Here is a 17,495-nt window from a genome sequence, read left to right as displayed (position 1 = left end):
TTAAGCAGCTCAAGATCTTGTTCATAAGTCAAAGAAAGATAGACTGTGAGATTGGAAGACAGATCAATGCGCCATCTGCAATAATGTGGTAACTGAACCGGAATGTCCTGGCGAAGAGAGAGCCGAGTCACGGGCAAACATCTGCATTCTCACTCTCACCTACGGTCGCAGATTTTGGCTAGTGATAGAGTAAGATCGTGGAAACAAGCAAACAGAGCAGAGCCGCCACTCCTCCACATCGAGAGGAGCCGGTTAAGGTTCCATTTTGGATGCCCAACCAGACGATGGACCACGGAGATGCTGGCGTGGCAACACCTTGTGTTGAGGTGGCCAATAACAAGAAGATCTGGTCATCCCAATGAGAGAAAGGAAGTGGATGGATGGATTATGCTCATATTGGCTACAGATTAACTAGTACATACCTATGACAAGAACAAGTATGTGTGTGTGTGTGTGTGTGTGTGTGTGTGCAGCGCTCACCTTTCTCTGTTAAACTTGAGTGAATGCAGGATAGCTGGTCGCCTCTGACGAAGATTCCATAAGTGTAACGTGTCATCAGCGCACGCTGTGACTAATGCTCCCTATCGGCAACAACGACAAAAAAAAAGACACTTCAGTGAAGAATCACATGAAATACCATAAATATAACATTCCAACAATGTGACAAGTAGGGATGCTTCAATCAAGGTTTTATTCTGACAATTCCGATAACAATCATCCCTGTTTTTATTTGTGTGAAAAAATTGTCGTACTATTTGACACAAACCTGAATTGAATTTGATAGATGTTTTGGGGTAATATGAATATACAGTAAAATAAATCAATTGTTCAAATTTTTTTTTGTTCAAGATAACAAAATTAATAAAATAAAACAATACAATATATATATCTTTATGACCGCAATTGGCTGGCGACCAATTCAGGATGTACCCCGCTTCTCGCCCTGAAGTTAGCTGGGATAGACTCCAGCATACCATCATAGTGAGGATAATCGGCATAGAAGATGGATGGATGGAATATCTTATATCTTATGTGTGTTTTGTGTCACAAAACCTGATAGTCAGTTGCCCAGCTATGATGTCATCAGCGATTGTCTGTAGTTCTTTTCAAACTAACACAGTTATGTCACAAGTTTCAAAAATGTCAACACAAAATTATTATTATTATTATTTTGCAGCCATGATCAAAAGAAAAGCAACAACTTGAGGGGAGAAACACCACTGAATTCAAGAAATAAGTCATGTCTTTGGCAACAAACATGTTTTCAAGGTAAAAGTAAACTTAAATGTTCGTCATAATTTATATATATTGTTAATTGTTTTCTACATAGTACTATATGTATTGGACTGTTGTGGTGAAAAGAGAGTTGAAAAGAGAGTCCTTTGAGAGGGTGGCTGGACACACCCAAATAAATAGGGTGACAAGACCACCACGTGTTCACATGGAGAGGAGCCAGGGTCATCCAGTCCGGATGCCTCCTGGACGCCTCCCTTGTGAGGTGTTCCAGGCATGCCCAGCCAGGAGGAGGCCCCGGGCACGCTGGAGGGATTATGTCTCACAGCTGGCCGGGGAATGTGTCAGTGTTCTACTGGTGGAACTGGAAGAGGTGTCCCACTTCCCGACTACTGCTGCCCCCACAACCAGGACTGGATAAACCGAATAATGGTATGGATGTAAAACTATCGTTGTAAAACTTTAAAAACATGTTTTGTGTTAACAGTTTGGGCTTTCTTAACTGGACTTACATTATTTCTCATGTGAGAATTTGTAAGTATGTTTTGGTTAGAGTTGGACCTTCTTGAACAAATTAATAGTGCTAACTGAGGTTCCACTATACAAATAGAACGTATGATTTAAACGTGGGTCAACAAGATTCCCAATAGCGATGTGTCGGTCATGAATGGACGGGTTAAAAGAACTAGTTCTTTTTTGTGAACGGAATGAACAAGTTCACCTCCCCTAAAATACCCGTACAGCCCTTTCAGTTGCTAATGCTTTTTTTTGATTGGTTGGAGCGTCAGTTCACCGTTCCTTTTGCAGGGTAGGGCTATCTGCGTGCTTGCCTGTCTTATCCTATCGTCATGCCTCGCTCTGTGAGTGGGTGGGGTTAGCTGAATGAACGGCCGAGACCGAGAGATTGACCGACACTGTCGGTAACCTCGTTCATCCGTTGACAAAAAAGAACTAGTTCTTTTGACCTGTTCGTTCATGACCAACACACCACTAGTCATCACGTGTTGTTGCGCTGTTGAGTCGGAACCAACGTGAGTGAACGGACTGACCCGACATAGCTGACCGGGTCTATGGACAGGGAGAGATCACATGCTAACGACCAATTGACCGAAATGAACAGATCGTTTTACTGAATGAACCGGAACGATCCGGTTTGCTCAAATGAACGGTTTTACCACAAATTCCCAAGCAGTGATAATCTTGTTTGAACATTTAGTGATGCTAATATTATAAACCATCACTGAAAGAGCAAAGTGACAAATCCCTGAAGAAAAATGTACGTTGCTCAACTCTCGTTCAAGGCATTAAACACATTGTGTTTACAATGAAATTCCCACAACAAACTCATTAGAAGGCTGTTATGATTTGAGCCCTGGGAAGAATTAGTTTTAGATTACAAATGTAATCTTGGTATTAAACAGCGTAAAGCAGTTTTTGTCTGTTATTAATTTCTAGGGTGTATTATCTGCTCACTCAACAGGCCACCACATTATCCGCATACATGTTTTAGAGCAATACCGAGGCTTATTATCAAGTTGATAAATGACTAGCCTGGCTTCTTTAGCTTCAGACCATGTCCTGCTGATTTGTATTTACCACAGTGGGAGTGGAGAAAAACCAACGAAAACTGCCAATAGGATAAGTGGAAAAATGGGGTGAGAAAATCCACAGCGGATAGCAAGCAGAGGGAGTGAAAGACATGATGTGGCAGTCAGCTATGCAATTTGATGATGGTATAATCATCCACCAAAACACAGAAAATGACATTGATCAGAACCAGGACTCGACAACAATGACCAAATAATGATTATTTATAAGGGGTGTTTTTTTTTTTGTTCAAATAACACACTGGATAATGTCTGCTGTATATCTACAAAAGGTTAAAACAAAAAGAGGAACAGATGATTTGCTCACCTCTGGCACAAAGTAAAGATTTTTCTGTATTTAATTTAGTTTTACCTCTGCTAGGCCCTGCTCAAAGCTCAAGACATATTGCTTCCATTTATCTCCTGTGCTCCCACGAGTGCTCCCCCGTGCATTCGTGTTTACGCCTTGGATAAATTTCACCAACTTTGGACCCTTTAACACAATACAGGTGGTCCTCGGGTCACAAATGCGTTCTGTGTTCCTAAACTGTGATGGAAGTTGAGTTTTGAAAAAGTGACCGGTATTTATTTATTTTTTAACAATGTCTATATTAATTTCCATAGTGATGGCTTTTGTTTTCATTGACACACTGCATGGTGGAGTCCATAAAGTAAACATAAGCAATGCAGGCACATACTCCTGGACTTCATCCACCCAGCATGAGGCTGCTGTGTGTATTCTTCTTCAATACTTACTAATTTATGGGAACACAAGTTTAAGCACAAAACATCATAACACGGAATAGCAACCACAATTATTAACTCATATTTTTTAAAAACCATGATAGAGTGAAGCCACAAAATTTGAGGCGCAAAGTAGCGAAGGATTGTTTGGACTCCCCCTTGTAAAGCGCACTCCTTTCCTGTGTATGTGATGACCACACCCACTTCTTCTTTCGCTGTGGAACACAAACGTACACAAAATGGTTGCGGGGATTCATCGCAGAAGTAGACGCAAGCGTCACATACACAAGAATGGCAACGGCATTTTAGTGATGCAAATATGTTACTCTTTTGAACGCATATTGTTTTGAGAAGGAAAACTCCTTACTTGTGAAAAGAAGGCGAGTAGGCATTTTTATAACGTCAAAAAACACCAGAACTATCCCTTTAAAGATTAAGTGTGATCCAACACATGAAACATCATTAACCCTTGGTTGAAAAAATTGGATATGATGACTCAGCTTCTGCTTGTTCTCATTGATTCTATTGCCAGGCGTGCAGTCTAATATGCTGTAGTCTCCCTTAAGTATTTCTGGTACAGATTATTAATGAACCGGTGTCTTGTTTTCTTCCATCTTATAATAACAGCTATGTAAATGCACCACGTAGTCAGCAGCCCACTGTGGCTTGCACACTCTCATGCAAAACAAAGTCATCTTTGTGGCTTACAGATTAGCATATGCTTTGGTGCAAGAGGATAATGGACCATTGCAAAACAACATCTTGTGCTTTATTTTGGGATGACAACTGTTGTTCTACTCCAAATCCCTTTTAGAAAGCCAAGCAGGTATCACAAATCAAATCAAACAATTAAGCAAGCTAAATCAATCTCTAAAATAAATACTTCTCATCAAAGTTTTACTTCAAATTAGCTGGCATTATAATGTAATCTGCGGTTGATCTGGTTAGCCTATATAAAACGTATTAATGATACTAAATAGCACAATGCACTCCAAAGGCTAATGCTTTATGTGTTACATGGGCTCTTATTCTGCAAGATTGTGAGCAGTTTCTGTCTTGCTAAATAATGACATTTCATTTTGTAATATACATGTAAGCTAGATGAAGCCATTACAGTAGAAATTGGGTGTTAGTGCGAAAAAGAAATATAGAACGTTGAAATAGCCGAGAAATGTGTTCAAATCTATTCAACGCCTGAGCATCACACCTTCAGGTTGGGAGGTGACGGCTCTATGACGGCTCTATCCACACCACTGTGCACATAATAAGTAGAGTGTTGCATGTGATAAACTAAATATAACATGAATTTTGATGATAAAAAGTCATGGGTTTGAATCTCCGCTTGGGCATCTCATGTTCTCCCCATGCATGCGTGGGTTTTCTACTCCCACATTCCAAAAACATGCTAGGTTAATTCCAAATTGCCCGTAGGTATGAATGTGAGCGTTTGTTTACATGTGCCCTGCGATTGGCTGGCAACCACTTCGGTGTGTACCCCACCAGCTGGGATTGGCTCCAGCATACCCCGCAACCCTCATGACGATAAGAGGCATAGAAACTGAATGGGTATGAAGCCATTTGTTTTCAATGGTATAAATGTCACGGGAAAGTACTGATTTTATTTAGAAAATTCCTGATAAATTGCTTACATGTCCTGAATGAGTCAAAAATGTTGAAGTTGGAATTGTTTACTTTAAAGTAGTTAGTGTATATAAAAACAGCAAAATGTCAAACATCGGAATGTCAAACTGGAGAATGATTGACGAAACAATTACTGAGGATCGAACTAAAAACCATTGGTTAGGGAGGCCAGTTTACCACCTGAGCCATGTCACCTTGTTAGTCATGCAAAATCATCAGTAGGTGGCACCATTTATTTTTATTTATTTGTTTTTAGAAGACTGAAAACGTCGGAATTTGAAATGCTACAAAATAAAAATGCAGACGAAATATTGATGATTGAACCAGCAACACGTTGGGTTGGGAAACAACCACTCTACCTATCTCTACCATGTCACCCCGTGGAATAATTTGAGTGTTAAAAATATAAAATAACCACCCAGCAATAGAGGGTACAAATAAATTGCCCATTCATTTTTAATCATGCAACAGGATGTTCCAAGCATTCTTATTTCAAGGCAAATGATCCATCAATTTGTCAGTAAAAACATAATAATGAATGCCATGGGCAATTATTCATATTTTTATTCATATATTCTGAGGGCAGCCATAACTGCGATGTGACCCTCAATGAAAACAACTTTGACACCCCTGCTCAAGCAGGACAGAGGCTACAGCTATGAAAAAAAAAAATTTATGAAAAAGCAAATGAAGAAATCTCGGTATCCTAAACGTCGACGACCTCCACCAAACCTCAGCAGCCACCTCTTCCACTTCCAGATGTATAATTCAATAAGTAAATAATACATTCAGAAGAGGCAAATACAGAAATAATGAGTGTAATAATATCCTGCTCAACACAATGTCTGATAATGAATGTTTTTCCTGACGGACAAGAACAAGAGAAAGAAAAGGCATGCTGGAATGTTTATATGACAATGTCATGATTCATGCCCTCATCATTCAAAAGCACTGTGATCGTAGATTACGTTCATACATCAAATGCAGCTACCACCAAAACCACAGCCGTTACAAAGTAATCCTGTGATAACATCATCTGTTTTACCTCATTGATCAGGAACTGAAGTTGAAGAACAGCAGCACCACTCTCATGCTGACAGAAGCAGTCCACCCCGGGTCGTCCCAATCTGATGACATCACAGAGTCAAGGATGTATTGAAACATTTCCAAGAAGTACATGAGTTCAGCAAAACTTTTGTTTGGGCACTCATCTTTCATGAGCAGAACGTTTTTTAGTGTACAGTCCTCCCTCGTCTCCTATCCATTTATCGTTTATTCTGTTCTAAAACTGACAGTGAAAAGTATTTTTTTAGTCTCAAACAAGCGGCCCGCGGGCCAAATGTGGCACGCAGGACACTAGTTTGAGGCCCCCGCCTTGATATGAAAATTTAATGTTAGTGCGCGCAAGTTTGATATGGATGCTGTATGGTATCATGTACCCAGAAAAAAATTATTATGATTAATGTTCATGTTAAAGGTTAAATAACTGTTAATAGTTATTCTCCCTATCCGTGTGGAAGTGGTAAGTTTTTGGCTATTTACGTTTAAAGGAAATAACTTGAAGGCTACCGTTTAGGTCGCTAGCTCTCTCGTTTGCGAGTTAGCATGTGTCTCAAGACCCTGCAGTTGCGCAATATGTTGTAAATAAAAAGAGTATAAATGTGACTATAGTCGTGTTTTGTCATGTCTACAGGGCTCTAATAATGCTTTGTTCATTTTAATCTGAAAAAATAATTTGTCTACCCACCAACTATATGTGGTTTCTTAAGTTTTTATTATTTGCTGTTTTATTATTATTATTATTATTATTAATTTCTCTGAGTTATTGTTCACAGGCTACACAGCAGGGTAGTGGTTAGAGCGCAGGCCTCACAGCCAGGAGATCCAAGTTCAACACCATAGTCCATAGGTATGAATGTGAATGGTTGTTTGTCTTTATGTGCCCTGTGATTGGCTGGCCACCAGTCCAGGGTGTACCCCGCTTCTCGCCCCAACACCGCTGGGATAGGCTCCAGCACCCCTATGACCCACGTGAGGATAAGTGGTAGAAAATGAATGAATGAATATGAGAAGAGCACTTCTCTTTGGTTGAGATAATCCCTGTCTCTCGCAGGTTTGGCATGTCAAGATTCAGACTAGACTGCACAAGTACGTATGCCTTAGGCTGGCCATAATAAAAGGCCACTCCCAAATGTGCGCTTTCAGTATATCATATAAAGTTGGTCCACTGTCTAATCCTGTTCCAAAAGATGACCGCAAAAGTAGAAAAAATGTACAGTGATGTTTGATGATTGCTCCTCTTGTACCACCTCTGGGCACTCACGGTTGGGGGGGGCATCCGTGCAAGCGAGGCAAGGAAGAAACAAAACCCCCACAGATCCGACTGACTGCCTCTCTGATTCAGGTAAACAGTGTTCAGTCTTTGAGTCTAATTCAAATTACTTTTCCATGTTCGTGTTCAAGCAAAAGTCATTCATCAGATGTTGTCTACTGTGTAAATATCAAAGACTATGGAGTAAGCATAAATAAAAAAGTTACCTAAAAACATGTTGTTGTGCATAAAAATGATAAGAGAAAGTTATATACAGTATATACACATGAACAGTGCAGGAGAACAATGTTTGGCCACATTCCAGTAAAGTTGATGAACTTTCCAACCTTTACTTGGTTTGAAATCCTCTATTGACAAACGCGAATGCCATCACTGCAGAGTGCAAGGTCCTCTACACAGTCCACAGCTCCAAGGTAGATTCAACTTCTACACAGTAATACCAAGGGCAATAACAACCACAATAGCAGTCAGAACATTGCCAAGGTTAAACTATTAATAAAAGATGAAAAGTGCCGTTGTTGTGTTTGCTTGTCCGACCATACCGTGGCTAGCATCGGTGGTGCAGTCTGACAAGAACCAAAGCAGGAGACGGCAATTAATAGTCGCACAAAGACAGTGACAAACAACAACAAAAAGAAAATCTGCAGTACACAGATAATAAATATAATTATGATTGACGAGTGTTCAATAAACCTATCCATGTTGTGCACCACTTAGGTTTGCGGGTAAGCTGGAGCCTACACCAGTTGCAAGAGACGGAGTACACTTTGGATTGGTTATTACTCGGGGTGTCAGAAGATCTTGTGAAATCAAAACATAACAAGATTTATTGCATGTGGTCTATAGTTAAATCGTTCTTAATCGCAATTAATCAGTAACCACGGATACATGGACCCAAATATTCCAATTGCATTCGGTTTATTTGCTCCAATGGAAAGAATTGAACCTTTGTCTTCACCTCATTCCGAAAGAAAGTGCCAATCTGAATGCACATATAATGGGATTCCCAGGGGTGGAATATTCCTTTCCCCAATCCGATTAGGGTACCTTGTACCCGCTCAAACGGAAAGTTGTCAGGGTGCCTTCTTCTTCGTCGTGTTTTTCTTCTTCTGTTGTTTATTGGCGGTTGGCAAGCAGCTTTCGTGTGCATTACCGCCATCTGTGGAAAAGAATCTAAACCCTACTATATTTTATTCACAGGTCCAGTTTTTATTAAAAAAAAAAGAAAAATAGAAAAACTTGGGGAAGTCGGTATCACGTGATGTTGATGTTTACGTTTTACTGTGAATCCCCCATTGACTATTCTGATTGATTATAATGGCGCATGTAGACAAGAGATTGGAATATTCCTTTCCATGGATACCATTGTTTTTGGAAAAGTCATTTGGAAAGATTCCATTCGGAAAGAGAAAAACTCCTCATGTAAACGTGGCTACTGGTAAGTTTTTATCGATAGTGACATCGATCGTTCCTGTTGGCCCAGTCTGATGCATTGACCGATGAAACATCCCAAGTTTGTTTGTTTTTCTAAAGTTTGCTGCGACAAAAGTCAATCCATCCATTTTCTATACTGCTTACCCTCCAACAGCAACTTAAACCTGGATGACTTCACTGTGAAGCAAATGTGCTTAGTGTCCAGTAAACAACTTAAAAATTATGTACATAAACAGGAGGTACACACCACAACAGGAAAGACGAAGTTAAGAGAACATAAAACAAGCAAACACCATGCCTGGTGTTGTGAGCGTGCGTGTATGCCAGAAGTAGCTGTAGCCCTGTGGTGGCTGCTTTGCCTTCCCCTTCTTCCTTCAAAGTCTGATTCCTCTCCACCTCACTTGGCATGAAAGCTACCCACGACATCATGCAAACAGCTCAGGGCAAGGTGATTGTGTAACATTTATGAGCCACAATCACATATCTGCACTGTTATTTTGAGAACAAAACGTGTAAAGCCGTAATGAATTGGAACATGAGTAACCGGAGAGAGCAGGAGAACCCAGTCACTACGACAAATTAGGATTAGACGTATGTTGAAATATTTGGCTATATGAATAGCTGCATGTTTATCCACATGGCTGAAGGTTTTTGTTATTATTGTTCATCATGTTCATCATCTCCACCCTCGGCCATCTCTGTGTGGAGTTTGCATGTTCTCCCCGTGCATGCGTGGGTTTTCTCCGGGTACTCCGGTTTCCTCCCACATTCCAAAAACATGCTAGGTTAATTGGTGACTCCAAATTGTCCATAGGTATGAATGTGAGTGTGAATGGTTGTTTGTCTATATGTGCCCTGTGATTGGCTGGCGACCAGTCCAGGGTGTACCCCGCCTCTCGCCCAAAGACAGCTGGGATAGGCTCCAGCACCCCCTGCAACCCTCGTGTCGAAAGCGAATGAATGAATGAATGAATGTTCATCATCATGTGTGTGTTACATTAACACATTAACCACCCACCCACACACATATAATGATGATTAAAAGATTCCCTGGTCGGTATGTGTCTATAGTGTCCCAACTCTAAAACAACCATTATTCATTTGTCATAAAAATTTGAATTACCAATGTTTGGATGTTTTGTAGGCTGCATGCCGGACGAGCGCTTAGCACACAGGCCTCACGGCTAAGAGAACCAATTCCATTCTCGGCCATCTATGCATGTTCTCCCCGTGCATGCGTGGGTTTTCTCCGGGTACTCCGGTTTCCTCCCACATTCCAAAAACATGCTATGTTAATTGGCAACTCCAAATTGTCCATAGGTATGAATGTGAGTGTGAATGGTTGTTTGTCTATATGTGCCTTGTGATTGGTTCCAGCACCCCCACAACCCTCATGAGGGTAAGCAGTAAAAAATGAATGAATGAATGAATGCTTTGTTTGTTTGTTTTTGGGCACTTGATGCTCAGGAAAATTGACAAATTTGTGAACTGTTATTTTCCCCCTGATTTCAGAGTTGTCACAGAGATCTTTTGATCAGCATACTGATTTTGGCTTGAGCACTTTATATTCCAGATGCCCTTCCTAACGAATACCAATGATGCTTAATAGAGGAGATTCAAACCCAGGGCGTTTGCTCCAAAGTCCACAATGCTAACCACTACACCAGAGCTCTGTTAACCACACTGTTTGTCCATACGATAACCAAGATAATTCATTTCATTCATTCATTTTCTGCCGCTTATCCTCACGAGGGTTGCGGGGGTGCTGGAGCCTATCCCAGCTGCCAGGCGAGAGGGGGGTACACCCCAGCCAATCAAAGGGCACATATAGACAAACAACCATTCACACTCACATTCATACCTATGGACAATTTGGAGTCACCAATTAATCTAGCATGTTTTTGGAATGTGGGAGGAAACCGGAGTACCCGGAGAAAACCCACGCATGCACGGGGAGAACATGCAAACTCCACACAGAGATGGCCGAGGGTGGAATTGAACCCTGGTCTCCTAGCTGTGAGGTCTGAGCACTAACCAATCGTCCGCCATGCAGCCAACAGAGACTATTTATTTATTTATTTATTTATGATATTATATTTATTAGATATAAACATATTTGTGGCAATATTTTTCAGCACATTCTTATTCTGAGACCTTGGTTATCATTCAAACCTAGACACTTGTAACATTATTTGGGTCCTCAGACAACTTCAGAAACTAGACCTGGAATGTACAGAACTACTGCATCGTAAACTGCACTATCAAGCATCTGCATCCATGGGAGCGCTCTTATACTGAAAGTCAACGCTTCCTGTACCTGTACCATAGGGCCCTAAATTTGGATTGGGCGGTATTTGGCTTTTGTCAAATGTTATGTCTGTAATAAAAACTGATGCTAGTGGGATTGATGACATGTTTTTTCAATAATAAGGATTGCTTGAAACAAATTAAGACATTCTGAGACTACTTACACCCATCTTGCAAAAACCCAAAATGGCTCATTCTACCTGGTAGGATTCACAAATGGTAACATTTGCTTCAATGTTTTGGTGTCACAAACATGGGGGCCCTTCAGGAGACTTTTGTATGGGGCCCAGAATTTGGTGCTATGCCGCTGGGTGCAGCCAGCAGAGAAAGACTGCAGTAGGGGAAGTGAACAGAGAGCTTTACGGAAAACCTGCTGAGTGTGTTAAATCTTTACCCTTGGGCATGGACACTTTTTTTTAACACCTCCTACAGGTTGCAGCATTACTCTCCTCTCCTGCCAACCCCAAAATGACTTGTGCAGAGCCGTACCATATCTTTTTATTGCTTAAATGTTAGTTTTGCTGTGTCATAAGTGTGGCGTGGTTTGTAGACTTCCTATGTAATTTAAGTGTGTAAGGCCTTTGTACAAACTATAGAAGAACACAAGGTGGTGTGAAAAAGTGTTTAGCCCCTTCCTGATTTCTTTTTTTTTACTCATTGCAAGTTATTGCAAACACCTGATTGCAGTTGTTGCTGCTAAGGGTGGCCCAACCAGTTACTAGGTTTCACTTTTTCACACAGGGCCATGTAGATTTTTTTTCATTTTTTTTTACTCATTGCAAGTTATTGCAAACACCTGATTGCAGTTGTTGCTGCTAAGGGTGGCCCAAGCAGTTACTAGGTTTCACTTTTTCACACAGGGCCATGTAGATTTTTTTTCTTTTTTTTTTTTACTCATTGCAAGTTATTGCAAACACCTGATTGCAGTTGTTGCTGCTAAGGGTGGCCCAACCAGTTACTAGGTTTCACTTTTTCACACAGGGCCATGTAGATTTCTTTCCTTTTTTTTGACTCATTGCAAGTTATTGCAAACACCTGATTGCAGTTGTTGCTGCTAAGGGTGGCCCAAGCAGTTACTAGGTTTCACTTTTTCACACAGGGCCATGTAGATTTTTTTTCTTTTTTTTTTTACTCATTGCAAGTTATTGCAAACACCTGATTGCAGTTGTTGCTGCTAAGGGTGGCCCAACCAGTTACTAGGTTTCACTTTTTCACACAGGGCCATGTAGATTTTTTTCATTATTTTGTTTGACTCATTGCAAGTTATTGCAAACACCTGATTGCAGTTGTTGCTGCTAAGGGTGGCCCAACCAGTTACTAGGTTTCACTTTTTCACACAGGGCCATGTAGATTTTTTTCATTATTTTGTTTGACTCATTGCAAGTTATTGCAAACACCTGATTGCAGTTGCTGCTGCTAAGGGTGGCCCAACCAGTTACTAGGTTTCACTTTTTCACACAGGGCCATGTAGATTTTTTTCTTTTTTTTGACTCATTGCAAGTTATTGCAAACACCTGATTGCAGTTGTTGCTGCTAAGGGTGGCCCAACCAGTTACTAGGTTTCACTTTTTCACACAGGGCCATGTAGATTTTTTTCATTATTTTGTTTGACTCATTGCAAGTTATTGCAAACACCTGATTGCAGTTGTTGCTGCTAAGGGTGGCCCAACCAGTTACTAGGTTTCACTTTTTCACACAGGGCCATGTAGATTTTTTTCTTTTTTTTGACTCATTGCAAGTTATTGCAAACACCTGATTGCAGCTGTTGCTGCTAAGGGTGGCCCAACCAGTTACTAGGTTTCACTTTTTCACACAGGGTCATGTATATTTTTTCTTTTTTTTTTTTACTCATTGCAAGTTATTGCAAACACCTGATTGCAGTTGTTGCTACTAAGGGTGGCCCAACCAGTTACTAGGTTTCACTTTTTCACACAGGGTCATGTAGATTTTTTTTCTTTTTTTTTACTCATTGCAAGTTATTGCAAACACCTGATTGCAGTTGTTGCTGCTAAGGGTGGCCGAACCAGTTACTAGGTTTCACTTTTTTACACAGGGCCATGTAGATTTTTTTCATCCCTTAACAATAAAAGATTTCATTTAAAAATAGCATTTTGTGTTCAATGTACACGTGTGACATGGATTACAACCAACATTATAGAGGAAGCTATGTTTAAAGTAGTGCTTCAATGTTTGTAATCCAATTAATCTCAGGATTGCTGTGGATTAGTTTGAATTAATCATGATTAAAGATCTATCTATATGATCATGATCAAATTGTTGGCAATTTGTTCGAGGTAGATTTACTAAGGCACCAACGTTCCATTAGAGGGTTTGTTGCAAGTGCTGGCAGAATCCATTGTGAGTTTTTGTGTACTCGTATTTCCCATGGAGACGGCCAACATGCTGTTCAGCATCTCGCATACTGAGTTGTTTGGTTCTGCAGCCTGTCACTACCAGTTAACTGCTCATTTGCTCTATTTGGAACACTAGTCAGACAAACTTACCAAAACTTGTTTTGGAGGATTTTGAGTCATGGATTTTTGACAGACCTTTTTTACAAGTGATATTCATAAGACATAAACATGAGAACCTGACTGCATATGACTGATCCATCACTGACCGTCACTTAAAGATAGAACAAGCAATGAACTATATGTGCATGATAGAAGGGCTTAAAAGGAAGTGGACGGCAGCAGATTGAAATCATTTTAATGTCAGTCTGCATCACTCTCCTGCTGACAGGCCTGCATCGCATTCAAAATCACATCACACTCGGGGCCACATCAAAACAACCGAGACACTGCCAGAACACAAAGCTGATGTGAAGGTGAACCGCTTACATCCATACACAAGACATGCAGACATGCCACAACTGTTGATTACTGCAGCTGCATTGTGGTAGCATATGCTTTCATTCATTCATTTGCTGGAGCCTACCCCAGTTGTCTTCGGGCGAGAGGCGGGGTACACCCTGGACTGGTGGTCAGCCAATCACAGGGCACATATAGACAAACAACCATTCACACTCACATTCATACCTATGGACAATTTAGAGTGGCCAATTAACCTAGCATGTTTTTGGAATGTGGGAGGAAACCGGAGTACCCGGAGAAAATCCATGCACGGGAAGAACATGCAAACTCCACACAGAGATGGCCGAGGATGGGATCCCCTCTGCCCCCATTTGCTTTCCTTATCAAGCAAAACTATGGATGCTCGGACACTGATCGGTATCGGACCATATCAGTTAAAATGGACGGTATCGATATCGGCCCATACTTGCTTTCCGCCGATCAGCTCCACCCCCGCTGCAGCATCAAGACCAAGCATGTCTGCCATGTGTGGGATTTCCCGTCTTTGTGAGAGTGATATACGCAAGTTTTGCACTTAAGTGTCTGAATGGGGTGGTGCTTTGAAAAGCTTTGGATTGAGCGGCATTTGGGGCAGAACACTTTTTTTTTACGCTCGCCATGTGATCCTCTGTTAGGTAGTGATCCCAACCCAATGTATTTGCAAGTGTGGGCAAAATTTGAGGATGATTACCACCTCAGTACAGATTTTGATGTACTCAGATGTACTCAGTACATGCATCTATTTTCTAACGCCACTTATAGGGGTCATGAGTATGCTGGAACCTACCAGCTGTCTTCAGTCGAGAAGCAAAGTACAACCCTGGACTGGTTGCCTTATATCGACAAACAATCATTCACACTCACATTCCCCGATCAACCAATACGTTTTTGGAATTTGACAAGAAACTGGGGTTACCAGAGAAAACTCACACACGCACAAGGAGATGCAAGTGGAGAATCAAACACAGGTCTTCCCGATCTTCTGACGGTGTGGTCTACATGCTAACCGCCCCTCCACTGTGCGGCCTGCCTGGCTTGAAATGAGATATGAAAATAAATGTTCTAAAAATGAGTAGCTCTAAGCTGTTTTCATTTGGTGAAAGTAGCTCTCCCAAGTGACCCCTACAATTATATTTACACTGCATGTGTGATTGGTATCCTTGTAACAGGGTTATAATGTTATTGTCAATATTGGATATATGTTCATGTTATAATTACACAAATTTCTGTTTAATTTAAGAAATACCTGATGTGTTTGTGTTGTCATGTTGATGTGGAACGCTAAGAACGTCACCGTGTACCCCCTACTGCTCCTAATTAGTGTGTACATAAGTTTTGGCCACTCCTTCCTACTTTCCTTTTATTCGTGATCTCTATGTGAGAGGTAGACGTGTGTATGTCTTAACAAATGTCTTTAGTTTTAAAATGTATTTCTCATTTTCTCTTGTGTTGTATGTAATCTGTGTATGGGCAATTCGAGCAAATTTTGACAGCAACGTATTTGTTGTACTCCATCAGGTATGCTGTTTTTGTTTCACTTTGTATAACGGCCCTTTTATTAGCGATCTCTATGTGAGAGGGGCACGTTATTCGTTATTCGCCACATTTTGACTGCAACATTTGTTATACTCCATCATCCGAGAGTAAAGTGCAGCAACTGCGGCAACCCTGTGTCTGTCGTCACTCTTCGATTACAACGCAGAGAGTCAAACACCACCGATTACATTGGTATCGGTATCATAAAATGCTGATTGTAACATCCCTAAACAAAAACAAAAAATACTATTTCCATTCATTCATTCATTTTCTACCGCTTTTTCCTCACAAGGGTCGCAGGGGTGCTGGAGCCTATCCCAGCTGTCTTCGGGCAGGAGGCGGGGTACACCCTGGACTGGTCGCCAGCCAATCACAGGGCACATATAGACAAACAACCATTCACACTCACATTCATACCTATGGACAGTTTGGAGTCGCTAATTAACCTAGCATGTTTTTGGAATGTGGGAGGAAACCGGAGTACCCGGAGAAAACCCACGCATGCACGGGGAGAACATGCAAACTCCACACAGAGATGGCCGAGGATGGGATTGAACCCTCGTCTCCTAGCTGTGAGGTCACTATTTCCATAAGGATACTGTTAAATGGGAGTCTCTGAAAGGCACTTGTTTTAGTGATGGAACTGTCGCAATCATTCACAATCCTTAAGTGAAACATGAACACATATTTATTTCCCTTTTCTGTGCAATATAACAATGGTTACAATGGAACGCATCCCATAATCAATTCCCAGTTCCACATGTCAAAAAGTAGTAGGAAGAAGCAAAGCTTATTGAATCTTACCCCGCATCTGTTACTTTGACAAATTGTTACTGTTACATTTGTTCACTTCCTGTTTTCCTGGTATGTTTTTTTTAACACATACAGAAATATAAGGTGATGTAACCACATGGTGATTTCTTTACGACCGTAACAATAATGATCATAGATATAACCATCAAAATGGTGATATTTAATATAAATATATTAGTAGATTTAATATATTTAACAAAATAAACACAACATGACTGTTCTTTTTTGTATTTTGCAAACATCAACTGCTTGTGTTGTTTCTTGAATTTGTTCAAGCACCAACAAAGACAATTGACAGTGGTGGGATAAAGAGACACTACGTATCCCACACACTTGTTTGTGGATTAAGTACTCAGGTAAGCATTACAAACATCTCCAGCTTGGTGCTGTAGACATGCTCTAATCTGCATATTTGGAGCATCACAAACACCGCCAAAAGCCTTTACAGTGTAGACTCATTTGTGCTGTTGATTTATTATACCAGCGGAACATATAATAGGGTACTGTCTGTCAATGTTCTGGGTTTGCGGCCGAGCCATCTGGCCACTCTTTTGTAATCTGAATGTTCGCTTTATTCCGCATGCCTGATAATGAGTCATACACTCCAACAGGCTTCTTTACAGTCATCTGGCTATTTCCAACTGGTCACTACTTTACTCACCTTACTGTTTGCTCTGCTAAAGGTCACCATTCCCAACTACAAATACCGTTAATAGTTGAAAAATTGCAAGAATGTTACACTGTTGGATCAAAGTTGTTTCAAAATGCAAAAATAAGTCATGGGAATGAGACAAAGTAAACTTTCAAGTCGGCAATTTATTGGAAGCAAGAAGTGAAAAGGCAGTGAAATAGCCTGATCAAAAGTTTTAACATCACAGCCTTTAAAGGTCAAAATTAGGGCAAAAATGTGGATTGAATGCCACATTCAGATACTTGAGGGCAAAGCATTATCTCTTTGAACGTGGTTGAATTGTTAAGTGCATAAGCAAGGCCTAGCTTGCCGCACTATTGCTGCTG

The 17,495-nt window shown here is 40.7% G+C and overlaps 1 protein-coding gene across 13 annotated transcripts in view; it reads right to left on the bottom strand.

Moving 5' to 3' along the window:
* Positions 1 to 17,495, bottom strand: part of stxbp5l (syntaxin binding protein 5L) — a 169,717-nt gene that overhangs the window by 91,845 nt on the left and 60,377 nt on the right. For all 13 annotated transcript variants that reach the window (XM_058082203.2, XM_058082207.2, XM_058082204.2 and 10 more), the window contains exons 3-4: positions 6,250 to 6,331; positions 481 to 581 (exon numbers count right to left, since the gene is read on the bottom strand). In XM_058082203.2, the coding sequence (XP_057938186.2) occupies positions 481 to 581; positions 6,250 to 6,331 (183 nt within the window). The remainder of the gene's footprint in view (positions 1 to 480; positions 582 to 6,249; positions 6,332 to 17,495) is intronic.

The sequence above is a fragment of the Doryrhamphus excisus genome, linkage group LG12 (assembly GCF_037039965.1).
Source record: "Doryrhamphus excisus strain RoL-2023G ecotype Guam linkage group LG12, RoL_Dexc_Guam_v1.1, whole genome shotgun sequence".
Taxonomy (NCBI): Eukaryota; Metazoa; Chordata; class Actinopteri; order Syngnathiformes; family Syngnathidae; genus Doryrhamphus; species Doryrhamphus excisus.
Note: the sequence above shows the minus strand (reverse complement) of the source record. Positions and strands in the feature narration are given on the sequence as shown.